The sequence below is a fragment of the Gopherus evgoodei genome, chromosome 15 (assembly GCF_007399415.2).
Source record: "Gopherus evgoodei ecotype Sinaloan lineage chromosome 15, rGopEvg1_v1.p, whole genome shotgun sequence".
NCBI lineage: Eukaryota > Metazoa > Chordata > Testudines > Testudinidae > Gopherus > Gopherus evgoodei.
The window spans coordinates 13,360,929-13,387,802 of record NC_044336.1 but is presented as its reverse complement, the minus strand read 5'-3'; the positions used below and the strand labels follow the sequence as shown (position 1 = coordinate 13,387,802).

The following is a 26,874-nucleotide window of genomic DNA, read 5'->3' as shown; positions in this document are numbered from 1 at the left end:
TCTCAGGGGTTATTGCTTTCCGATTTCACCAGCAAGAGGCTGTGGGCAAATTGCTCCAAAATGCACTGCCTCTTGGCTTTTGCACAGAATCCCAGTCAGCCTGCTAGAAAATCCCTTTATTCTCCGGCGTATGGATGAGCTGGCATGACTCATGGTGGGCCAAGAGGTGGTGTCATCCTAATCCAAGGTATTAAAAAATTAATTTTGCAGGGTCCATTGAGCTTATATGTTTTAACTGTAGAGGGGAAAACCATCAATCTAGTCCAACAGCTGTTTCTTTAGAAACATTTTGGAAAAAAGTAGACTAAAAAAATCAGAATTGTTACAATAATCTTTATAAAATCACACAGCATAGCACTCCTTGGGGTCAGAAACTGCAGCGAGGGGCAGCCTTATGAAAACCTAGACAGCCTTCATGTCCATAGCCCACATTGCATGGGTTGGGTTAGGTAGCAATAGCTGTAAAGAACTCACTCATCACATCCCCAGTCTAGCTGAAGCACGCTGTGACTTCCAGCACTGTGCAAGTACGCGATCTAAACAGATAAAAGCTTGGGGAAAAGGGCTGGCTGTGCAGGCAGACTGAGCAGCCACCAAGTGCTGATTATAGTGACACCATTTTTTTGGTTGCCACTAATTTTTGATCTAAAGCGACAGTAACGAACCCAGATTTAGAATCTTCCGCCATGACAGAGGAACCTTAGACAGCAGCTGCTGTTCACATTTATTCATCTGCAAATTATGCAATTAGGATCCCAAAGCAGGGAAAGAAAAGTCTAATTGTTTGCCAGCCAGTCATGGTTAAACAGAGCTCAAGAGCTATTTTCACTCCAGCAAGGCAGGCAACAAACAGGACCCATATCCCAAAATAAGCGGTAGGGGGGAAGGTACCTTTCCGTATGGCATTGGGCCAGGTGTACAAATGGATGCAGTGATGCTCAAGTCTAAACACTTTTAACTGTGTCTAATTCCTTCCTCCATTGTTGGGAGAATAGGAACAATCAGGAACAGTCAGGAATAATCAATAGCATGTGCTCTTCAGCAGATGACCAGGTCTGCCTGTAGAAATGTCTCCACTACACCAGTGTTGCAGTCTTAGTTCTGGTTCCTAGAATCTGAAAGGTGGAATTTTCCAGAGAGAATCCCATCACCTAGGCACATACTGGCTTTTCCTGCATGTCCAGCTCCAGCAGCTCTGGGATTTTATTTTGTAAATACACAAGTTTTTCAGGAAGTTCCTGGATGCCTAAACCCTTGATCTTTCTACAGAATTTTCCCTTGCATGGCCTAGAACTCTACAGCTGCAGCTTCTCTGCAGATGGCATTCCAGGTCCTGTGGTTTCCAAAGTTTGCCCCAGGTGCTTTGAGTCTGGTTTTACAGCAGCCATCCTGTCCCCTAGGCCTGCTAGTCTAGCACCCTCAGCTTTTAGCCCAGAGTCTATTGTCTGGAATTTGGTAACCAACAAAGTTGGCAATTGAGACTGTGCAAACTCCTCTTAAATGGTAGGTCCCTGCTGAGGAAATGGTAGTGCATGCTGTAGGCAAAGCCATGAGGCTTAAGGCCATCAGCATTGTGCCCCCCATTTGTGTGTGCCCATTAAGAACCAGCTGTTTGCATCCACGCTGAGGTTTCTGCTTCAGGAGCATCAAGCTCCTTACCCGCATACAGCAGCAGCTCCCTGTCTCAGGGCTGAGCTGTCAGACTGTGCAGCACAAAGTGGAGGCTCATGTCCTATTGCATGTCAAAGTTACCCACCCACACCCTAGAGGTTTCCTGCTTTCCCTTGAGTAGCCTTCCCTCCGCTCCCCACCCTGTAATACCCCTAGTGTTACCTTTACAAGAGAGCCGTCCGAGCCTCCTGCTCCCTGCAGCATGCATGTACACCCAACCCGGCCATGGTTCATTCATTAAGGTAGGCCCCTGGGAATAGCTGCCTAGGAACAGACCTCCCTGCTCTCCGAAAATGACTATATAAAACTAAACTAGTCTTGCTACCACAGTTACAGCCTACAGCCAGTGCCATTAAACTGCAGCACTCCAGCTCTTGCCATAGCTTCCAGCGCATCCTACGCTTAATGTCATCTGAGCAGAGTGCGGAGCTGTTAAATGGTGTTCTGAACTCTCACAGCAAGTCATTAAGGTTCACACCTACTTCACTTCTGCTTTGGTTTCTACTCACATCCTTGACCCTCGTCCCTGCTGCCTGTCCCTTTAAATCTTTTCTAACCACACCTGTTCAGTCATTGCCCTTTAGAAAACAGTACTTACACAGAACACTTAAGTCCACCGCTGTCCTGGAGCAGAACGCCTTATTCCCACTCTGCAGCATGGGGGAAACTGAAGCCTTGCAAGATTCACTGACTTGCGCCCAAAAAGTCACAGAATCAACAGAACAGTCAGGATTAGAACTTGGCACTTGCTAAATTCCAGGCCTGAGCACCATCCACGAGCCCCTCTCAGCTTCCCTTTTTTGGTGGTGGGAGCCAAGATGTCACCCCATTCCATTAGGTCAGAAGGTTTGAGGTGTTCAGCCTCAGTTCACAGCACTGTGCCTAAGCAGTACCAAGGTCTCTAAACACAGCTCCTATATTGTCCTAGGGACTGAAAAATAAGCTTGGCAAACGCAAGTTGATTGTTGGGGTCATGAAAGGGTTGCAACAGCAGCACTGATGGCTGAAACCTTCTTTCCAAAGAGGTGCAAGTTTCCACTGACTGCTCCCTGATCTCACTGCTCTGACGGGCCTCCTCACGCTCCGTGGACATTCTGTGTTGGCCTCTCTGATAAGGTCGCCAGCTGAGGTCCTATCCACAATGGTAGTTTAGGATGTGGACACATGTCCACTGGCAGCTGGGCAAACCTACTCATTTCACATCAGTCCGTAAACAGCCGACGTGGTATCTTTCAGGTTACTGCAAGTTTAAGTTAGATCTGAACAACCCAGCTAGGGGTGACAAGCTGGCATCTCAGACCCCATCACCAGACTAGCTGAACTTGCGTGAGGTTGTTGGATCTCGGTGTTACCTTAACTACTGGACTGAAAAGCTGCTCTTCCTGAACCTTGTATAAATGAAGAGCTTTATCCAAAGTCCAAAGACAGACGCCCATTGTCCTCAGAGGGCTTTCCATCGGCCCCCAGGTGCACCAGTCAGCTACCGAGCAGTTAACTAACCTTCCTCAGGGCTAGATTCTGCCACCTTTCCTCACACTGGCTCCACCAAGCATCGTAAAACCCAGCTCCTATCTAGCACTTTTAATCAGTAGATTTCATAGCACTTCACAGATGGAGACACGGAGAGGTACAAAGAGGGGAAGTGACTTGCCTGAAGTCACCCAAGCAGGCCAGTGAGCAAGCCAGCAGAACTCAGTTCTCCCAAGTCCCAGTCCATGCGCTGCCCACTGGCAGTGGTGGTGATTTCCAGAGCAGAGTAAAAACCTCCTCATCTGAATAAAGGTGGCAGGATCTTTAGTTCTGTTGCATGTGATATACTCATCACATGGGGGGAAAAAAGTACAACCAGAGCTATTCACAGAGGCAAAATTTAATGGCAAATCACCTTTTTCTCCTTTATTACATCTTAATTAGCCAAACCAAAAAAAAAAAAATTGCAGGTAAAAAAAAAGGAAGTCACACAGCACTTTATACATATATGGTAAGCAACCCAGCATTCACATCTGCACGTGAACAACACATCTCTAAGCACGGCCTCAGTAAGAGCCACTTCCATTGTTTGTTTTTAAATACTGTACAGAATCAAGGCTACAAACTGATTTTGTAATATTTCTTCCCCGCCCCTCCCCAGCACTTAAAACAGTTACAGGCTGTTCTTATTTGTACATCGCAGTCTCAGGTAGCCAGTTTTAAGGCTAACAATATGCATCATGCTTTGGCTTTTTGTGTGGTTTTTTTTTTTTAAATTTAAGGTTTTGCCTTTTAAAATTTTGTTTTTAACCTTTAAATATTACATACGTACACCAAAAAAATTACATAGCTGCAGTGTGCTCAACAGCAATCTCAGACCCGGAGCTTCACATGATCAAAAGCTTAGAAAACTTGTAAACCTCTGTGCGCATCTCAGTTAGGGGCAGACAGCTACGAAGAGCTAGGAAAGCTCCAGCTTTTAAGGGACAAGAGAACCTCCTCGCTACCCCCAACCTCCCCAAGGCCAACAAACAAGAGCTTTCCCAGCTGAAACCTCCAGGATCCTGTGCAAAGCTCTTGGTTATGATTAGAGAGGCAGACTTCTTAGGAGGGGGAAGGAACCATCTGGCATACAGTCAGGCTGGCTCTCACAATGGCATCTCTTCTCCCACCACCTTCCTCCAAACAGATCAATTCCTACAGCTGGCTTTTGCTGTGGCAGCTAGTCTCCTCCACCCTTCCAGGAGAAGATAAAGAGAAACAATGAGAGAGAGAGAGTTGTGTGGGTGGGCAGTGCTAGAGACCCCAAGGAACGTGAGCAGATTCTGTTCTCTACTTGTGTCTTTCTAATAAGCAGCTTGTCAATTTCTCCTCCCCTGTCCCTTTGCAGAGAGAGGAATGCAGTGACACACCAAAGGAAATGAGTCTGTAAGTCGCGGTCTGGCCTTCAGTACAATGAGTAAGATGTCTAGCAATGTGTGGAGCAACCCCCTGCACCAGATGCCTCTCACCCCCAAACGACAACATCAGTTAGCATCCAAGCCCTGCCCTTTTACACTGGAGTCAGTTTTCTTGCTCATGAAATGCTGGCTAGTATGGAGGATAGCCAGGAACCACTGCACCAGACCCAACCCCACAATGCTACTGCCACTCAAGCCTAATGTGCGGCCACCCCCACAGCTCCCTAATCCAGACCTGCAGCTCTCCTGAGCAATCGTGGCAGCTAGTGCGGAGGATTCTACAGTGTTGACGTGCAGACCAGAGTCAGTGTGTGAGAGACCCCGTCCCAGTGGCACACTGCTCCAGCGGGGAAGTCCGACCCCAGGCTGGATGTAGCCAATAGGACTCTTATCAAATTTCTTCCAGTGGATAATGGGCAGTCGAGCTCCAAACCCATCCAGGCAGCTGGGAGCACTTTGCAAATGTGGCGAGACAGCCTGCTGACGCTTACGCCCTCAGCTTCGAATTCAGAACCCCGACAGTCCCTGGCTTTGGCAGGGGTAACAGTGGTGGGAGAGCTGGCAAGGAGGAATTTGGCTTGGTTTCCTGTGAGGAATTAGCCTCATTTCCCATCTTTACTAGCCACGCTGAAAGACAAGCCTAGCTATTGCTTCCATGTGGAAGCCTGGCATCACTAGCTAGTTTCATCCGCTGGGGAGGACACAGCTGGCCTGCCTCTGTGGCGGAAAATGGGCTTCTCTCACCTACGTCAGATGGGAGTTTGCTGTCAGGCTCGACTCCTGACAAATCTAGCCGCGCTTGACCAGGGGTCTCCAGCAGCACACAGAAAGCACTAAAAGCAGGCTGCAGACACCCTGAATAGGATACCCGCAGATAGCACTGCTTTCATCATACCCCCTTCAAAGTACTCAGTGTAAACCCCTCTCCGCTAACGCACACGTCCCACTAGCCGTTTCCTATAGCTACCGGGCAGCACTGTAGAGGGCACTACGGATGTACATGCAAGGTCTCCAATGCTGCTGGCTTCCGGCCTGTGCAGGGTTGGGGATGAGCAGTGGCTCACACCATGAAAGCTGTGTTTGTTAAAGATGCGGTGTCCTACTGCAGCCCATGCTGCCGCAGCAGGAGTGAAGTCACACCGCACAGGTACAGGTCTATACTTGTGATCTAGCCTCAGGAACAGCTGCAGTCTGAGAAATTTATCAACAGCTGAAGAGGTGCAGAGGGATCAGCGGCACTAGGTTTAACATCCAAACAGAAGCTACATCATCTACCCTAGATCCATCTTTGCTGCTGATCAGTTGGACTCAAGCTGAAGCAGTGCACATGGGGCTCCTAGGCTCCTGCTGGATGGAATAGTGCCAGCAGGAAGCTGACTCACGTACGTTTGCAAAGCGCAAGCAGGTGTGGCGAGGACAGGGAGTGGAAATGTGTTTACTATTTTGGAGAAATTACTTCCAGGCGAGAGATCAGAGGGCCAGGACCACAGGGAAACCCCAGGGTATTGCCCAAGGCTGAACAGGAGCTTGTCTAGCACTTCATCTCTGCACGCTAAGTACCAAACAAAGGAGTGGGTGAGCTGAGAATCTGTCAGTGACCAGCTATGTGAAGGCACCTCATAGGGAGCAGAAGACTTTGATGCAACCAAAGTCTAATGTCAAAGTATTCTCAAGCTGGAACAGACTTAATGAAAGCCACAAGACGTGGTAGTGAAGGGAAGTGGAAGGACTGGGAGGACACGGCCTCTCAGCATTGGACACCACAGTAACCATACCTTTAGGGCTGAATCCCAACTGGAACATTGGGGTCAGACATAGCAGCCGGGGGTGGAGCCCACTGTGCACCGAAAGATGCCCGGGGACCAAAGAGCACTGAGGGTCCCCGCTGCAAGACTGCTTTGGAAGGCTCAACTCCTTACATTTCAGGATCAAACGAGCGTGAGGAATGGGGGAGGGGTTGAGGGAAGTAAACAGCCAGGAATGAGCTATTTGAGCTACGGTCTCCTTTATAAACCCACCAAACTGGGGAAGAGAGCTGGGAACGAGCAACGTAAGTTTATTGGGAACAGCGTTGGCTGATTTCCTTGCTGCTTCCCCCTTCTCTTCTGCACCTGTCTGCCCCTAACCCGACGTTTCACTTGTCCTCTCTCCACTCAGGGATATTGGCCTCTACTAAGGCAGCTCGGTACTGCTGCAAGACACCACGGATGCTTTTAATGAACCCCTTGGACAGGGGGAAGAGGGGAAAGCCGATGTCAGGGTAACCGCTCTTCTCGGGGAGGAAACTCCTGTAGCTCTTTCTCCTTTTCTTTGGTTTCACACTAGGCTGCGAGGCAGAGTCCTGGGCGGCTTTACACTCGTCCGTTAGGTCTCTCGCCAGGGTGAGCCCTCTGGCGTGGCTCATGGTCTCGGAGTCCGAATACTGATGGCCGTCGCTGGCCGCGAGTGTCGAGGCTCCACATCCAGAGTCTTCCAGCTCCTCCTTCCCTTCTAGTGCCAAGTCGGAAAATTCGGCTGCCGCTGCTGCCCCCAGCTCCTGCTCCAAGGGGCTGCTGTACTCGCCCTGAAATCCCATACTGTCAACCGGGCTCTCAGCCAGGGTGCCACAAGCAGAAAGGAGAGAGGAAGAATCAGCCCCATTGGGGTGCTCGTGGCTCCTTTCCACCAGCTCGTTGGTCTCTAGCCAGGACTCTATCCGGTAGACCAGGCGCCAACCGTTGCAGCGGAAATGCTCGCGGATCTCGTGCTCGAAGACTTCCACCGGCTTGCGCAGCATCTGCATCATTGACTGGACCACGCGGATCAAGGCCATCTCGTTGTAGCAGCGGCTGTTCTCGTAGCCCTCCTGAAGGCCCCGGTCACTGTCAAACCCTGCCTCGTTGTAATAGGGCTCATTCACTAGGATCAGTCCTGCCAGGAGAGAGGGAGAGCGAAGAGTTCAACAGAAACCTCACACTGACCTGAGATCTACAGGGGGAGCTGCTGGGCTCTGCCTTTGCTGAATAGTGCTGAGGCCTCAATCTATCACTGCCCTCCCCACCAGGAAGCCCCCTCCAGCTTCGGCTGCTGCCATATTGACCCCTGAAGCACAAAGATGGCAAGCAGGGGTGCAGGCAGAGGGAGCAGCAGAGCAAGGTTGCCATGTTGGCCTGGTAACGTGTGGCAATCCGGGCAGATGCATGTCTAGCTGCTGCACTAGCATTTCATTCGGCCTCTGACGCTGCTTGGGACACTTGTGAGAACAGGTCTGGTGGCCTCCTAGCAGGGGCCGGTGATCATTTTTCAGACTACAGGAACACTTGCAGTGAACTGCATCGGCTTGGGAGAAGGCCATGACTGGACTAGTAACAGGTACAGATGCTAGCTCAGCATGGGTGAGGGACAAGGTACACTGCCAGAACAGAGGGGCACCAGAAGAGTCGATGAAGGGGGAAATATTTCACAGGCCTTGCCTGTGCTGTGGTTAGCTCTCCACTTTTCAGGGACAAACGCTTGAAAAAAAGTGTGGTAACAGAATCAAACCATTCCCTAAAGTGACACCCAACGCTGCTTTCAGTGCCGACTGGGCCACATTTTGTGCTTTTCCTTTCCAGCCACTGTGTCTGGCACAGCTGTGGGCAAATCACCCACACCGAGTTCTCTCCAGCTGACATTTTAGACTGGTTGTTCTGCCTGTGTGTGGTGATGACACAGCCAGCGCCACCCTGCTGGCAAGGCCCCCGACTGCTTTAGTGCTCCTGACGGTGGGGTCATGACATTTCTCCCACAACCAGGCAACAGAAGGCAAAGGTCTGAGGCTGCGCTCGCAGCATTAACAAATCTCTCTGGTAATCCAGAGAAGTTTGCAAGAAGTTGATATTTTAGCCTCTAAATGGGGATTATGGGCTCTGTAGACAAGAAACAGCCTTTCTGTTCTGGGAAGACACCCAGAGGGCTGAGAGATCAAATACCATAGACCAAATACTCCCAAGTCAGGCCCTGGCCTTTCTGGACAGCTGACTGCTTGCTAGAGAGTTTCCAAGCAGGGTTTAGCAGTACCGGCTGTCTTGGTTAGACAGAGGAACAAGCTGAAGGAAAGTTACAGGGATGGAAGGCAGCCAAGTCAGAGGGATGGGTAACAGCTTGCCCTGCTGCTTTGAGATGGGCAAGTGTGTTCCTTCACACAGCTCAGCAAGGCAGCGGGCGGAGGGGGGGATCTCTCAGTGTCCCTCCACTCCCCACCGGCTCTGCAGCTGCATTTACCTTGGATAGAGATGAGCACCTGGAGAAGGCTGGATTTGCTGGTCCACCTTTCTGTGCCCTGGAACACACACACACACACCACAAGTTATCACGGACAGCTTCTCATGAGCAACAGCGAATGCAGCATCCATTCTGGTCAGCATTTAAAACAGAAAACGGGAGAAAACAGTCCTCAGACTGCAGCTTATAGTGACCAAGGTGCACTCAACATTTGCTGCCTGGGCCCAACCCCAGCTGCATTTGTGCACACCTATTTTAAAAGGTCTGCGGGTACAATGATGGGCCGACTGCACTGGCTTCAGGCTGGGCAGATACTGTGGAAGCTTCCCCTGGACAGCTGCTTGTACACCTTATGTGGCACCTGCCCTGCTCCAGAACTGGGGTCTCAGGAGGGGCCTGAACCAGCCCTGCTGATTGTGTCATTGGCTGGATATTTGTTGTGGTGCCCAAGCAGGAATGAGACACCCTTCCAGCCCTAAACTCACTGTGCCCCCTATGTCCTTGCTAAGCCTCTTTCCAGCATGCCTTGGCTGCTCACCGCAGAGAAGGCAAAAAAAAGGCCAGAAAGACCAAGTCTCAAAGGGTAGGAGAATGACCCGTGTTCACACTATGATCCCTGCGCACACCCTCAGTCCCAACAGGGGCCTGTGGCTAATACTAGCCAGTCCACAGCTCATCTTCCAGGGACAAACATGGGTTTTGAGACACTCTTTCAAATCCTGTCTCAAACACTCCCTTTGGCTCTATCCATCTATCCAGACTATCCGGCCAGGTTCAAGCCCAATGCAGACAGGGCCAGCACACAGCTTGGACCCTCATTCCCCAGTTTGCTCTCTGAACTGGAAAACCATCAGGCCTCTAGGGCCAGCAGGAAGCAGCAAACCCCGCTGCCTAGTGGTGGAAGTCTGGCTCTGTTTAAAAGACATGTGCCATGCAAAGGGACTAAAAACAGCATTACCTTTCCTATCCAGGTCCCCAGAAGGCTGACGCAAACCTTGCCATTGTCATACAGGTTAGGGTTCAGTCTCCCGCTGCACTGGGAGAGGTAGCGGAAGAGAGGGGGGACAGCTGGGTAGATGTTGGGTAACTGGATATCAAACAAGAAGAGGCCGTCTTCGTAAGGAGTGCGTGTGGGTCCTTTAATAAGTGCTGAGAAGAGATCCTGTGAAGAGAGGAGGAGATGTGAGCACAAAGAGGCAAAGGCTAGAGTGAATGCCAGGGCTGCCCTCTGTCCAAGGAAAAGAGGCAAGCCCTGGTAACAAGGCAGAGCTGAGTTTGAGGGGTGGGGGAGGAAGAGCTAGGGGCTTTAATTAGCTTAATACTAACTGGGGACTTGGAGACCTAGCTCAAGCCTTGAAGATCTCCTGCGGGTGCTAGCTTAGGGCTGTGGACTTTCACCTGAGAGATACTGAACTTCACCCATCACACTTCCATCCTGCAGGCCCGGAGGAGTGATCTGAAACAAGCTATGTCCGCTGCCTTGTTGGCTCTCCACCCCCTCACGCTCCCTGCTTGGCCTCATTACACCGCCCAGGTTTATTTGGTGAAGCAATTTTAATATCAGATTCCCACCCTACTCGTTGTTTATTACCGGGGCTCTTGGAAATGCAAAGGGAAGCCAACTTACTGTAATTATAAACTTCTGCCAAGTGTAGATGCCTTGACAGCTCAGAATAGGGATTAAGTCTGAAACTCCCTCCTGACCCTTAACTATCAGGCTACTCCCAGTCACTTTGCTAACACACAAACAGACTGGAGCACATGGACTTGCCATTCTGTCTTCAAACGTCTTGACCATGATGCCATCAGGCAGAGAAGTTGCCAGCAGTGCCATTTCTTTCCTGACTGTGCTGAAGAACTTCTTGGCTTCTGGTGGTTGGAACTCCATTTTCTTAAATGCGTGGGTATCTAAGGAACGAGGGAGCATTACAACCCATCAGATTACAGAAAACCCTCCTCCAAAATCAAACGCCTTCAAAGGGAAGTTTTTTCCCTCCCAACAATTGTGCCCAGTGTCATGAGGAAGAGAGAGAGATGATACTGGTCAGTGAAGCTGGGGAAACATGGCTGTATTATTATTGGAGATCTCAAGCCATGAGTTAGCAGCCAGGCGCTACAGCCACTATGCTGCGACCACTTCTGGTCAAGAATTTACACCTCAGCCGAAGAGCTGTGTTAACAGCCCCTTTTTCGCCACAGCTACAGGCTCAAAGCAGAGGTTGGGTATGTTTTCCCAGCTGACCTGTCCAGGATGATCTGTTTGCCAGATATCTGAAGCTGTGTTGCCACCGATGCACCACAGAACCAGGCAGTTTTGTTTATTTCTGGCAGGTGAAAGTTGGTTTGAGTCAACAAGGACCACTGCACTTAGAGGAGGCACAATCGATACAAGATCAGCAGCTGTCTCCATTCTGCCTCTGATCCTCCAGCCCTCCACCTTCCCGCAGCCAAGAAAAGCTCGTTTCAAACTTGGTTGCAAGGAGGTTTTCATGCTGGTAGGTTGTGGATTGCAGCAGCCATTAGCAATGCTGGAGTGCCGATCTTTGAGGTAAGGGATTCCTGCAGAGCGTCCAAGTCAGAACAGCCAAAAAGGAAAAGAAAGGGAACCTGTACCACAACCGTGTCACATGTGACAAGGCTCTGAGCACGTGCAAGAGACCCAGGGTCACTTCCAAGACCAGACTCCTCTATAGATAGAAAGGGGCAATTAAAGGAGGCTCCTAAGTGACTTACAAATTCCAGGTAGTAATGCCTCTCCCCTTCTCCTAGAAGCAGGGCCACTGAGAGAGTGTGAGTGACTACAGGGGACTCCTGCTGGGGCACAGGAGTCTCAATGGGGAAGGCAGTAGAAGAATCTGAAGACTTAGTCTAGCCCCAAGGTGTCACACTCACCTGGGGCATATTCCAGCACAGAGAAGACCTCCCCCTTGGCACTTGTGAAGGTGACTCCAGGCTTGCCTCCGCTCTGCTGGCAGAGCACTGGGGTCTCACTAGGCCACTCCGACCTCACCGGCGTCTGCGCCTCAGCTTTTTCTTCTTTCTTCTCCGTCTCCACCATAGCTTCCATCTTCTCCTCCTCCACAATGGCCACATTATCCAAGGTCTTCTTCAGATTCTCCTGCAGTTTTTTGATGTCATCCAAGAACTTCTTCTCCCGGGTGGGCTTTTCGGGCTCTACTGTTGGCGAAGTGGGAGATCCCGTTAGCAGCTGCTCCACAGTCATGTTCTTCAGGCTCTCTAAGATCTTGATGGCCTCCTTCAGCTCTCGGAAACTCTTGGGTGCTCCCTCTTTCCCAGCTTTCTCTGCAGTTAGATCAGCAACCGCCATAGCCACGGCACCTTGCACTTGTTCCTCTACTTTTTTCACCTCTTCCGCTACAGGTTCCTCAGGCTCCGGCTCTTCAGTTTTTGGGTGGTCGTCTTCCATAAGGCCATTGTCCGTCTCCCAGCTATCACTCTCATCCTCCCATTCATCGGAGGATGCCCCGCTGGTGCTGCCATCTACAGAATCATAGTCAGATTCTTCGATCTCCGATTCTATGTTGTACAAGTGCTAAACGAATCAAAAACAAAGAAGTGAGGTGGCATAGGGCTGAAACGCACATGCTTTATTTACGGTCATCTTGGATGGAGATAAATCAGATATCTGTTAAAAGGAAACAGGCAGTTAGACTCAGTGATCCTAGCAACACCAAAATCTCCCCAAAAGGCAATTTCTCCTTTATCTATGTAATATGGATTCTATTTGAGCTGAGTCCTACATTTATGAAGCTCCTGTGAGTTGGGTTCTGAATCAGCATTTCCCCTCCCCTGCCAGAAAACAGGGTGTTTGGGAATAGCCGGGTCAATTTGAAAAAGAACACAGCTGTCCCAAAAGCTGGGGCTTCCGTTGCAGACCAGAGACAGCATGCATGCTAGAACTGCAAGACTGAAGTCCCAGCTTTCTGAACATCTGCGAAATTTGTGTGGGGTTAACGTGTCAAATTTGTATTTCTGTTTTTGCAACTAAGCCAGCTGCTGTGTGAATACAATACCCCAGCTTGGCTATGTCTGCATTCCATGCATCTACAGAAACAATGTCTGAACTAGCTAGAATGCGCATGTTGCACTATCTTCTTGTGTGGCACATTGTAACTGCTATCGGTGCTCAGCTGTGAGTAGTCTCCAACCACTGTACTTCACTGCCACTTTTTAAGGTTTAATTGGGATAAGGAAGCCTTACAGGAATTGCTGACCTGACTGTTTTATAAATGTGCTTTCTCCCTATCCCTCTTCACTATGTACCCTGAGAGTCTAGCTTCCCCAAACTCCATCACAACCCTTCCCCCTCCACCCCCACTCTTGCAGCTCTAAGTTTCAGGGGACTTGGTGTGTTACATCTTCATGTCTGCTTTGCAAGGCTGTCTTTGAGAAATGTATCAACTTGAATACAAATTCGACTCATCTATCCCCCCGTTTGCCATGTGTGGGGTGGGAACAAAACCGAACGGATAGCTCAGGACAAGCAGTAGTTTGTAAGGTGTATTAAAGAGGTTTGTACAATGGTAAGTTTTAATCTCGAACTTCTGAAAGTTAAAGTGATGTTGCATAAAACCTATACAGCTCATAAAAAGACACACTGATCACAGTAGCTAAAAGCCAGGCATGCAGATGTGCTGTACAAGCTCTCCATACACAGAGCTCTGCCAAGTTGCCTCAAAATCCCCACCTGCACCAGCACAGTTATGCCAGTCACAGGCCACTCAATAACCGATTGCCAGCTAAGGTTAAATCCCGGGGAGCTAGACCATGGCCACCAGACTTCCTGCCCTTGTGGCCTACCCCACGTCTGAGTGGAAAGGCTGCTTCGTCAGCCAGTTATGCCATCTTCATGGTTATTTTTAGCTCCACTGAAAGTGCCCAACCAGCTAGTCCCTGGCACACGTGCAGAAACGAAAATTACAGTTCTCAGCAGATAATTTAGGATCTCGACATTCACCCAAGTCCTGTAATTACACGTTCAGACAGAATGGCAGGGAACAGAGTGACATAGCTTGCTGCAGAGGCGCGGCATGAGAGCAGCTCTTTGTGGAGCACACACCAGACCTTTCATTCTGCCTGTGATCCGGTCACATGTGACAACAGGGGGAAGGGAGACAGCAGACTGCTTTGTAACATCCTCTTCCATTTCCATAGTGCAGGCACTGACCATTCTACTGTCATTAATGCAGAGCTGCTTGAGGATTTTTTTTGTTTTTTTAAAGTCTTGATCATCAACTGCTTTCTGGACATGAATGAGCTTCTGTAGCAAGAGAAGCGCTGTGTTCTGTGCTGCTTTGATAGGGGATGGGACCCTACAAAGGCAGGTATTCTATTTTCTTTAGAATGTCTGTCGTCACTAAAAAAAGACGAGAGGAGAGGAGAGGAGACAGGACTAAAAGGAAGGCAAAGACAGGCATTCGAAGAGAGCTCAAAGAACCTGGAAACAAAGATGTGGAAGACAAAGTAAAGTGGTTCATTAGGCAGTGGATTAATGCGTTGTCTTTCTTGGTTTTTGCACTGTGCTCACCTCTAACTGCTCATCTGGGGAGAGATTTGGGTTCGAGGCCTAGGTTAGGTCACCATTTAGTGGTTCTAGTCCAGATTCCACGGAACTTTCCACCCATCAAGTTCTACCATCTAATTTAGTGCAATAGCTCAGCAATAGTGTAGCGCTAGGACAGCAGGGGTTTCAGGCCAGACTGTGATGCGTTAGCAAAACAGAGCAGTGACTGGGCTCGAGTGAGGGTCACGGGCAGATCTCGGTGGACAGAACTTTCTCATGCAATAATTGCATGGAAGCCCCATGATTGGATTACTGAGGTGCTGCAGGTCAGGAAGGAGGGTCATTGGTAGTACTGTGTGCATACATGGGGGAAGGGGAGGGAATCTGTCTCTATAGTAACAATCTAGACAACACCACCATCTTCTCAACACTCAGGAACCATGAAAAGATGTCATCAAATTCAAAGCTAGTTTTCAAGAAAAGGGAGAGACCAAACAAGACTGAGCACTTGTACGTCTAGGATGACAGGAGTGGGAAATCCCCCATCGCACAGTGGGGAAGGTAAAAGGAGAAGGAAGAAACATAATAAGATTCATTTACACAGACTCCAGCAGTGTTTTTGCATCCAGATAGGAGCACCTTACCTGAGGCAGAATAATGGTCTTGGAGTTATCAGCCCAGACTACTTCTACTTTGCTGCTGATATCTACGCGAGCCACCTGTCCTACTGAGGGCTATGGGAACAAGAGCAGCAAACAAAATATCACAATCTCTTTCTTAAGTACAGAGAAGGAAGGCTTTGAGAAACAGCTTTTCTCCAGGTAACTGAGGCAAGTAAACAAGCTTTTGGCATGGGAATCGAGTGAAACCATGGGCTGCAGCAGGAGCAACCAGGCTGCTGAGATTCTATTTAGTGGGGAAATGTTTCCATGAAAAACTACCTTGGACACTAGAAGGTCACCACCTAGGGAAACGGTGAATCATATTATATTATAGAGCTCCAATTCGTGAGTATGGAAAGTATTTTTGATTGGCTATAAATGGGATCCTACCACCATTTCTTTGGCTTAGGCGGCCATCTAGTGGTAGTTCTAAGAATTTTGATTTTGAGCCAGCTCAGTAGAAGGAAGACACACAAACTCTGCAGTATGTTCCCGGAGCCCAGCACTTCTATGAGAGCTAGGGCCTGTCTACACAGTCCCTGGCAGCCAGCCGCCCAGCCTAGGCTGACAGAATCGGAGTAGAGGGGCTTGCACTCATGCGCTAAAGACAGCTGCGTAGACAGTGCTTTGAAGCTGCAGCTCAGGCTGGCCCTCAAGCTCTGAGGCTGAAACGCCAAACACGCCACATTTGGCTTTTTAAATCCCATGTTTAGTGCATTCAGAATAAATAGCTTCTTAAGCTGGAACAAAGTTTATACAGGCCAGGTGAGCACCTTTAGATGTGTATTTCATGCTGCTGGAGCTTAGACATGCTATTGCTACTTGGCCTATCAGAGAGCTGAGAAGTCTTCCTACACTTTTACCCTGCAGATCTGTTAGTGTAAGAGTCACTTCCAGGGTCTGCAAGACCTGCAGCCTTAAGGAGGTCCACCACCAGTGAACAGCTCACATTCTTTCCAAAAGGGAGGTCCCCCTCAGACCTCTCCTGACTCCTTAATCCAACTTAAGGATGTAAATTCAGTTTATAACAGCAGCCTTATTTATCAAAGCAAAACAAAGGTCACTAGCTAGACACAAACTGAGCTTCAATCTCCCTTTGTTTGGGGCCGCCCTGGACTTTCCATCTTAGAGGTGATACTGAAAACCCAATGTGGGATCCCTACACAGATACTTGCTGGATTTAAATTAAGTCAAACAAATTTCATTCTCCATTTTTGGTTTCAGTTGCTTCGACTTTCAGGGCAGGTTTAATCCACGTTTCACCCTCGAAAGAGGACTTCAGTGCGACCTCGGTTACAATCTGAGATTGTGCCTACTTAGGCCTCTAGGTTTATATCTTCATCCCAGTGCCCTTTGACTCCATCCAGGGTGGACAAGTGCCTTGTACACATGGGACCTTTCAAGCTAAGCTGGGGGCAGAAAATACAGCAGCATCAGGCAACACGAGAGGCTGGGATTTTCAAAGAAGATTGTGGGCACTGGGTGCCCAAATGGGACTTGGGGAATCCAATTCTCTTAGGTCCCTTAGGAAATCCAGCTAAGATGACTGCAGGCTGCTTTAGGCAACATGAGCATGCCTGAGACTCACCTCATCTTCCTTGGCCAAGGCTCCCTCCTCGGCATTGCCAATGCGAATCACGATGTCGGTGGTTCGGAAGCGGAAGTCGGGGTGATCAGCAATATCATACACACTCACATCCTCCTCCTCCCGCATCAGCTGGTATTGGACAGAACACACACACATTAGCGCCAAACTACTGTACTGATTTCTAGATTCTGCTTTTGACACTTAAAATGCTTCCTGCATCTGCAGTTTGGATCCCAGCTCCCATGGCCACTTGACATCTTGTGACCATGCGCTGCTAACTCTCTGCTTCTACAGCTGGTGCCTGCTGCTGTATTCTGCTATTAGATATTACATGCGTCACCTCAAAAAGATACTAAGGGGTAAATTAGTGTCTTGTCTTTTCACCCAGTTCATCCTCACCTTCTCTTAGGTTTTATGCTGCGTGAATCATGAGCCAATGGGAAACATTGTACAGCCCCTGTGAACATCCAGCCTTCACAAAAAGAGCTAAAGGGTGAGCTGAGCTGAGCCGAGCCGAGCTGAGCCAGAGAAGACAGGACTTATTTTGGACACAGGTTCCATGATCTCCAAACCATCACAGCTGATAGGAGGGTTGGATAAAAGGCTCATCACTTTAAATAGGAAATAGCATTCCCCCCACCCCACCCCCCCAAGGCGTCTCACCTTTGCTTTCGCTCTGAGAAAAGCACTACTATTTACTGGCATGAGGAATTGGTGTCAGAGACAGGAATGTGTCTCTGGGGCAGTCTGAGGTTACGTCTACACTACAAATTACTTTGGTATAACTTCCATCGTTCAGGGGTGTGACTAAACCACATAAAGCTATACCTGAGCAACGTAAGTTATACCGACATAAGTGCAGGTGTGGAGAGTGCTTCTCCCACCAACATAGCTACTGCTACTCACAAAGGCAGGCAACATTAAGCTGACCCAAGAGCTCTCTCCCGTCGGCTTAGAGCACCTTCACCAGACACACTACAGCTGTGCCCCTGCATCGGTGCAGTTGTGCTGCTGTAAGTGATGTTGTGTAGACATAGCCTGAGAGTTTGTTCTAAGCATTCCCTAGCCCTGGTCGCTTGTGCCGCAGTTCACCATCCCGCAGGAGGGGACGAAGAGAGAACAAGCCAGGTTTAGAGGAGGCCACGGCAGCACTCCTCGAACTTGCCAACAGCAGCCGGCAAGATGAAATGCTCCGAGCTCCTGGACTTGGTGGGGGAGGAAGATGTGGTCTGTAAATGGGAGTGAAGGGTCAAAAGTGCTCTCATAGCATTTTGGACAACCACTGAGCGATGGGCTTCTCTGCCAACTAGCAGAGGCAGAACAAGTCAGAGGCCCAGCACCAGAGCTTTGAGAAATCAACTGTGGTTGCTTGTTTCAGCACCAGCCTCTCTCCTGGTCAAAGGCTAGTGATGGCAAGTGTGTACGAGGACAGAAATTCACAGATAACTGAAAGGGAAAAAACCAGCTTTTCCAGGATGATGGGGTGTGCAAGTCTTTGAACATGTCTGCTCTGTGCCAGGTCACTACCTGCAGAAACATAGGCTACATCTACACTGCATGACTCTTTTGGTGGTGTGTAGAGTATATACTTGGGTAGCCCCCCACCACTAGCACAGGTTTAAGTAGCAGCGTGGACAGTGAGGCACAGCTTAGGCAAGTAGAGCACAGACACACCTGAAGGGAGTGGGTGTGTACCGAGTACATACCCTACACAGCTCTCTCCTCACCCAATCCCCACCTTCCCACTTATGCTGCGATTTTCAGCCATGTAGTGTCCCACTGCCTCCCTGCTGCTGAAGTCTTTCCCCTCTGCCAGAGCCTTTCACTGACACAAGTAGCTACACCCCCAGTGTGGACGTGGCCTGCTTTTCACAGCTGCGTGTAGCCACTCGTACACTTTGCACTGCCTCAAGAGATGTGCAGAGAAAAACGTCCCCATGAGCAGTCTGACACCAGAGCAGTAACATGCCCCACTCCCCTAATCCCAGAGGTGACTCATTTCAGGGCGGACGCGTACAGAGTAAGCGCTGTTGTGTACTTCCCTCCTCGCAGGCTGCTTCACCTACCTCGACATCATCTCCGCTGGCCTTCAGCTTGAACCACTTCACCACACAGGTGCGGCCGATGTGGTCGCCTGACTGCACCACTCCGTACACAGCAGGGTCCTGGGAGGTCTGAGCTTTTGGTCAGGGTGGAAAGGAGGAAAATATCCAAGTGAAAAGCTCCACCAACAGCGACTGTTCTCATCTCTTTAGTCTGATCAAGCAGCTTTGTTTGATCTTTCTTGCAGCAGCACCAGGGGAAGTCACCTCTGGCTTTACTGTGAGGCATTACAGCCCAGCAGCTCCACCTGAGACAGGGAAATCAGGGCTGGATCTTGTTACATTGCAGCTAGGGGTTGCCAACTGTCAAATTGTGAACCCATCCTTCACCTGTGTGCAATGCCAGGATGAAAGCAACAACTGAGCTGGGGTATTCTGAGCAAGTAAGAGAAGAGTCGTAACCTTAAAGGGCCATCTAGCTAGAGGGTGGGGAGAGAGAGATTTGGGGTTAGCACACTTGTCTGTGGGGATTTGCAGTGCCTGATCAGTGGCCACTTCACCTTGATGCTCTGCTCTCTACACTATTCAAAGAAGAGCCAGAGTGTCCAATTCAAGTGCGGGTACTGATGGCCCAAGAGGGCTGCCTGGGATGGGCTGTAGTGACAAGGTGTCTCTTCCTCCATGATCATGATTTCCCACAACAGCTACGTTCCATTGGAACAACGAAACTAGCAGTCAATAAGGGGAGACCTGTGCGCAGGAAACACCCTTTCACAGAAGCTGGACTTGGACTGCGTCTGCCGTCAATGCCTTCCATGTAAAACTGACAATAAAACTCCTCAGTGGGCTTTATGGAGTTTGATTCCTCTCTCTTTCCAGGTTATGAAGAGTTTTGCCTGCAGTAGGTTGTGGGGTTTTCTGGGGGGTGATTGGCAGGGAAGGAGGAGGCAGGAATTCCAAGAAATTTGTCAGACAAAACTAGAACTTGGGCCTGACAATTTACTAGAAATTAATGAGATCTAGATGCTCGTTTCCCCTGTGCAACTTTGGAAGTCTCAGCCTCCATCTCTTGCTTCCACAAGCAATGCCTAACCCACAAGGACATAGCATCTCCAGCCCGAGAAACGAGATACAATGACTAGAGCCTGCAAATCTGCAGATATCAGCTTTATATCTGTGGACCTTTTTGCAGATCGGCTGCGGATTCAAATTTAGTATCCGCGCAGGGCTCTAACAATGACCACTAGTAAAAGTGAACACAACATTTATCTCTAACTTAGCTTTCCAACTATCTATATTATATACCCAACAATTAGAAACTATCCCTTGCCCCCAGACAAAAGCCCTACAACCACAACAATTTACTCCTATCTATGGGGGAAGAGGATGAAGGTGATTAAAGTTTTTTTTTTTTTAAAAACTCTGAGGCTGTGCTCTGCCATACTCTGCTCATCACTGTCTGAAGAATCTAGATTAGATGAGGTCCTGAACTGCTGCTAGGGAAGAGGGAGATGCATGCAGTAGTTTAAAGCTAGGCCAAGTGCCATTTGTCCTTCACATTCATGAACACTAAACTGCAGAGAGTTGTCTCTCAGAACCGTTACTTAGCTCCTATGCCTTGGGAAAGTCAGAAGTGAGATGTGATTTGTTTCTTGTGAGGAAAGGGTAAAAGGCCACTTTTAATCACAGAAAACTCTTTAGATAAATATAGTCGTCTGAGAACCTTGTTGGGAAGGCCATCCAGGTAAAGCTAAATAAACTGTGTGCGATTCATTCTTTCATTGCTCTAGGCAAGTAAAAGATCATGAGAGATCCTTTAGGGTTCCCAGGGAGACGGGAGGCTGGTTGTGTGCTAACCCAAGGCTGGCAAATCCAGCTCATCCCCATCTGTTTCACACAGGTTCAGCCCTATATAATATAACTTCTTGAAGCCTACAAACTATGTATATGTAGAGTTACCCGAGCCATAGTTAAGTGCTTGTTTCTTGCTACACACTTGCACTTGGGTGCAATGACTGATTTTATACTAGAAAACAAAAAGCAAAAGGATAGCACTGGAGTGCAGCGGATGGTCTCATGGCAAAAGTACTGGCTGGGGAGTCTGGAGATTTGGGTTCTAATCCCATCTCTATCACTGTCTCAATGTGTGACCTTGGGCAAGTCATTTCAGCTCTGTGTCTCAGCATCCCTGTCTGTAGAACACAGACACTACTCTGCCCACTTCCCAAAGGGCTTGTGAGACCAGACTCATTAATATCTGAAAAGCACTTTCAGAGCAGATTGAAGTCATTGGATTTTTTTGGTGTGTTATTGATTTTAACTGCTCAGGCACCTGCAACATCATATGCACATTTTAAAAATTCAAACCAAAATAGACACTTGCAAAGCTCTCTTATTCCTTGTAACAAAAAATGATGATTTGCTTTTTCTCCCAGAGCATATCTTTCACCAAGTACCTCTTTTGTCCACCACGAAGTCCCCAGGGCAAAACTCATTGTTGTCCAGATGATGGACCGGGAACAACTCGTTGGAGCGAATATTGGTCTCCACAGTACCATCCTGCCACATCACATCAGCCGAAGTCATCGTAGTCACCACTTCTACAGCAACTCTGAACATAAAAGAGAGCTTTAATGAAGCTGCCACCTGCAGAGAGCAGAAGAGAATAAGCAGACTCCTCTGCCAACTGACTTTACCCATTTTGGGGGCTTGCCCCAATACAAGAAGCCAAAGCTAAGTGCACAGAGCAACAGTAGGAAAATCTGGGCTGCCAAACACTCAAAGTTCAAATGGGCACCCATGTTTCACACCTGGCACCAGCAAGTCAAGAGATGGGGTTTAAGGTCAGGAACCAATAGGCTGAATGGGTTCAGATGTCTGCATGCCCATTTATGGGAGAGATTTTCGTTCACCACAGATCTGAAGTGATAACTTTTTCCCTGTGTAAGTCTGTATTTCAGGAACTTTTACGTTTCAGGAAGTAAATGCCACACTCATTTCACTCTCACAGGAGCAAATTTACAAAGATATTAGAGTACATGAAGCTGCACGCCAGCTGGAAGAGGGGTGAGATGGGGGACCTCAGCAGGGAAAAATCTTAGGTTCCAAAGGCTTGAAGTGCCTTCTATCTGGAGCTCTGCTGAAAGTTCTGAGAAATCTTTGAAGCTGGGGCCATGGGGATGAAAAGGGAAGACTAAAGCTGCATTATATCTCAGCACTTTGGAGACAGATTTGACACTGCCTCTTCCTTTGAAAAGCAGAAGAGTGTTCAGTTTAAAGACAACAAAAAAAACTTTACTTCCTGGCCACTCTCACATGCGATCACTTCTACTGCACAAAGACAAACCCAAGCATAGAACAATCCTGTTTTGGACACAAGGGTCTCATCTTCCTGCCCCCTCTCGTTTTTAAACCTAGTCACACATACCCTTCCCACCGCCAATTCAGAAGCATTTGCTACAGTGCAGTTTTCTTTACTCAAATACACCCATGGGTGCACATACTGCCATACAAAGAACCACACTGAAAAGCATTCCTGATTTGGATCAGGTTAGCAAAATCTATGGCGCAACGGTGACAAGCTACTTTTGCTAGGGGCTACACTCAGACCTTTAATAAAATATTGAATTAGTGACCAAGCTACTGGACACTTACATTTAATATTCCCTAACTGAAACCTTTGTTGAAGAATTAAGAATGAAAGCAAGTTCCAACAGGATCCAATGAACATCTCCAGAAGTTACACTTCACAAAAATTCTACAGGTTAATCCTCTTCTGGCAAATATTAGTGAGAGCCTGAAAATGAACAGGTAAGGGATCCAGCCAAGTCCCCATTGCCCTAGAATCATTCAATCATCCCATCAAGTCTTAACTCTGCCCCCATTTTGTTCGGTAATGGCAATACGCTGCTGGATGCCTAGTGTTGAGGAGATTAGCTTTATTTATCCTTAACGTACAAAATCTCTTGCAAGTAGTATATATAGAACGATGGGCAGTTTCCCAGTTCCTCTTTGCTTCTGGACCCTGTGGCTGGGCAAGCACCACTTCTTCCCCCTCAGAGAAAGCGGTACAGCACCTCCTTATAGCACTATTCCAGCAAACCCTTAGTTAACCGCATCCATGGTTCCCACAGCGCAGAGTACACTCAATCACATGCTATTTTTCAGATACACCTTTACGGCTTTTGAACATCTCTCCTTATTAAAGTCAATGAAAGCATGGAGATATTGGAAGCTGTAATGGGCAAATAAATAAATACAATAGGATTTCCTTTTTTAGAGAGTCAACAGCAGAACGTCTCAGAAAAATTCTACCATGGGAGGAGATATGTGGCATGTGACATTTCAGGGGGACTTGTTTCTTTATGGGGAAGTTGGAGGGTTAGTGTTGAAAGGAAGGTTTATAATGGGAAGCCAGTTTCAAACTTTTTAAATGAGTTAATCCCTGTTTGAAATGAAAGGAGGTGGCAATGGAATCCCCTAGTGGCACCCACAAAAGCTTCAGATGCTGCCCTGATAAATCTATACCCATTTAACAACCTAAGCTAACATTACAGGCTGTAATGCTTTCATGCAGTTAGAGGCACCCATGTGGCTGACCCATCAGATCTGGCACTCCAGCTGCATCGAGCCAATGCAACGTGTACGTTCCATTCACTTCACGCTTTCCAACAGCATTTCAGATGTTGTGCCTACAAAGTCTCATCAGTTCTCTGTCTGGTTATTCAAGCAATAGAGAGACACCCAGGGCATTTTATGGTGGTTAATGACCCAGCTGCCATATAACCCCTTTAAGGGCCACCTAGGGTTTCATGCTCTACATAAAATAACTTTTTACACTCTCCTTGCAGCAATGTCATGTCTTCAAAGAGCCCCATGGACTATGTTCTATATGTTTGCCTTGCAATGGAGCCATCTGTCCACAACTTAGACAAAAACAGGTCCCTGTCCACTGCCGCCTTCATGTCAGCCGCAATCAGCTATCAAAGCTGCCCATTTGGGACCCCCTTCAACTGCACTAGAAAGACAGAAGTTGTGTGTGTAAGGGAAATAGAGGCTACATACTTACTGATGCTGTTTCCAGAAAATCCTACTCCTTTCTGGTACCTTTCATCTTGCTCACTTTAACACTGCTCCCTTGAGCTCCAATGCTTTTGAATGCTTCTCCCAGGCTTTGGGAAAGTATTCCAGAGCAACAATGCTCCACTTACACTGAAGCAAATGGAGATAATCGAATGAACAGTGACTGAAGTATACTGTTTCCCACATTACTTCTGTGCTACCAGATCTCCCTCATTGTCACAGCTCACTTACTCCTCTCTGAGGAGATTCTCATCCAAGTATCTATATTTATTGCCAAAAAAGGGTGTTTGAAGCATGGATTATGCTAACTCCCTGGATGCCGACAGACTTATTTTTCCAGTGCTCTTGTGCTGCGGTTTTTTAAAACTCTGTACAGAGGGTCCCCGACTTACCCAAGGCCATTCCGGAATGCCTTGCGTAAGTCGAATTTTGCATAAAAGTCAGGAACGTATACCCAACAATTACGCAAAAAAAAAAAAGCTTACAGAATTTATGGAACTTTTCCCTAAGTGCAGATTTGCGTAAGTCAGGTTGGCGTAACCCGGGGAGAGTCTGTATATGAATTTGGTACTAGTGAAAGATGCTAATTCTATAGTCCTGAGACTGCAGCACAGATATAATATGGGCCATGAAAAGGCACTCCTCCACAGCCCCTGACAATGTACCTCAGTGCTGTTCTGGAGGGATTATTTACGCGTGACTGGACAGAGTTCAGTCTCCATCTCCATCTCTCCTTGGCCTCTTTGCTGAACTGCCAACAAGGGCATCATTTAATGTTGTATTTAGATGAAGCTCTTTGGAGCAGTATCACCTCTTCCTCTCTGTACGCACAGCAGCAGGTACCTCGGGGGACTGCGCTTAGTTGAGGCCTCTAGGCACTACTGGAATACGACAGTATTGATTTTATGTGATGTGGACACCTTTCCATCTGCAGGTAAACTGAAACCAAAACACATTTCACAACGGGCACTGGACAGCCATCAGAAGGTAATAACTGTGTGTTATTCCCAAGCCGTGCTCTCACATGACGTGCAAAAGGACACTCAGCTGGAGCTGCATGCGTACCTGAACTTGTGTTTGCATTTCAGAGAACGGAAGCTTTAACAAGGTGATTGACTGGGGATAGAAATCTGAACCTACCTGTCTCCTGGTTTAAACTCCCTGGAGATCTTAGTCTTCTTCTTCTTATGCTTCCGCTTCAAGTTTTTGATAGAGAGGGGAATGCTCTTCTTGCGCCCTATGCCGCTGCCACTTTGGGAAGAGGCAGTGGAGCTCGCCGAAGAGGTCACAGAGCTGGTGTCATCTGTGTCGTCGGCTGCCTCATCATCGGCATCTTGTTCCATTGACTGGAGCCTGTAGTCAGGTGACCCATCCTCTTTCAACAGGAAAGGTGGCTGCTGTTGTCGCCCTGCTGCTGTGCAAGAAGTCTCCTTTCCCATTTCTTCAGGCTGCTCCTCTTTTATCTCCCCCAGGTTTAGTGTGCCATTGGTAGAGTCCCCTCGTTCACATTTGGATCTGGTTTTAAGTTCTTCCGCTTTTTGATCAGCAGCTGCAGTAGACTCTCCATCGGGCGGTTCATTGATACCCTGAGAATCTGGGGTGCATGACATGATCTTCACAATCTGTTTTTTCAGCAACCTCCTCACCTAGAGAGAACAATGCTGACCAGTAAATAAACGTGAGTCTGGGTGCCTGTGCACACAGCAATCACGTTACAGATCCAATAGGAGGGATTATGTACAGACAAGCATGTGACCCTCTTTGTCCCTTCTCACACTCCACCTATCTCAAAGTATTTTACAAAGCAATGAGCTATTGCTAATAGAGTTACCGTACTAGCACAGGCAGCAGCCAGGGAGACTATAAATAGTTCTACGAAGAGCAGGAGATGCTGGCTAGGGCACTGGGTAATTAACTTTTGGCATGACTTTGCAAGAGTCCAGGTGGAAAATCCAGGTCCAATGGCTCTTTAATAAAACTATATACAGTTTATACAGGAACTTTCATAATAAAAGGCACTAAGACACTTAACAAAATTAACTAAATGGAATGTACATAGCTACACAGGCGGCTCATCTCCTTGCCACTGAAATGCAGCTACCCTTGGATGGTACATGGCACTTAGTTGTTTGTCAACGTAAGACAATTCAGCACAGGAAGTGAATGCTTTCCCCAATGTGTTGCTGTACTGGAGATTTAAGTGACCAGAGTAAGATTCTGCTTGGAAACCAAGTTTAACATCTCTAAAGTTATGCCAATAAAAAAAAATAAAAAAAAAAATGGGTTCTTTAATGGCCCAAGTTGTCCGGACTTCAATATTACGCCAAAAAGATGGCATCTCTAACACCATAGCTGCCTGCTGGCACTTTGCTATGGCATTGGCTTTGTAGTGCTGCAAAGAATGCCACCAACTGTACGTCTAACCCCACTTCCTGCACCATGTAGGTGTTCCCAGAGGGCCTCATCCAAGTAACTGATCCAGCCCAAACCTGCTCAGCTCTGTGCGATAGGATCCTTGCACGAGGTGACATGATTGTAAGCACTACCGAGCCGTTACACCTTACTGGGTCACATTTCATATACCATGCAACTTTTATGGCAAGATTTATGTCTTAAAAGGAGCATTTAAAATCCAGGCTACACGAATCCCAACCACTCAAGTGGATGTGTTTGAAATACAAGTTGTCCAAGTGCCTGCCTCTCACACTCCCAGCTAAGCTAGCCCATCACTTTCCTGGGAACACACCTTCTTGGCGACTGATCCTTCCCCCAGAACACAGTTTCTCTCTGGACATTCACAAGTGATTTTTGTAGGTTCCACTTTGGCAGGAAATACGTAGAGGCATCTTTCCCCGAGCTGCCTCTGTGCATGGTCGAAGCACCCCAAACGCTTTACTCTGTTAAGAGCGAGAAGATGAAAACCGTCACTTCCCCAGTCAGTCTCAGAGCAGGAGATAATGAACACCCTAGCGATGAGTAGTACCTCCACATGGGTAGCGGGTGCATCAGCATATGCACACCAGTCCTATGCATAAGCTGATGTATGTGTGGTCCATGTGAGTGGCACTAATTGAAATGGGAACAATTTTGCATTACAACTAACGTTTCCCAGGAGACTAGCGTTCTTTAGTCT

The 26,874-nt window shown here is 48.1% G+C and overlaps 1 protein-coding gene across 3 annotated transcripts in view; it reads right to left on the bottom strand.

The window, feature by feature from the left end:
- Positions 1–3,525: 3,525 nt before the first annotated feature.
- UBE2O (ubiquitin conjugating enzyme E2 O) overlaps positions 3,526–26,874 on the bottom strand; it is an 89,611-nt gene continuing 66,262 nt past the window's right edge. For 2 of the 3 annotated variants that reach the window (XM_030534186.1, XM_030534185.1), the window contains 11 exons: positions 26,488–26,638; positions 24,882–25,387; positions 21,116–21,270; positions 18,684–18,796; positions 16,618–16,746; positions 15,012–15,101; positions 11,736–12,396; positions 10,615–10,751; positions 9,802–10,005; positions 8,844–8,901; positions 3,526–7,511 (listed from right to left, as the gene is read on the bottom strand). In XM_030534186.1, the coding sequence (XP_030390046.1) occupies positions 6,736–7,511; positions 8,844–8,901; positions 9,802–10,005; positions 10,615–10,751; positions 11,736–12,396; positions 15,012–15,101; positions 16,618–16,746; positions 18,684–18,796; positions 21,116–21,270; positions 24,882–25,387; positions 26,488–26,638 (2,980 nt within the window). In that variant the 3' untranslated portion in view covers positions 3,526–6,735. The remainder of the gene's footprint in view (positions 7,512–8,843; positions 8,902–9,801; positions 10,006–10,614; positions 10,752–11,735; positions 12,397–15,011; positions 15,102–16,617; positions 16,747–18,683; positions 18,797–21,115; positions 21,271–24,881; positions 25,388–26,487; positions 26,639–26,874) is intronic. The other variant, XM_030534184.1, reaches the window with a different exon arrangement.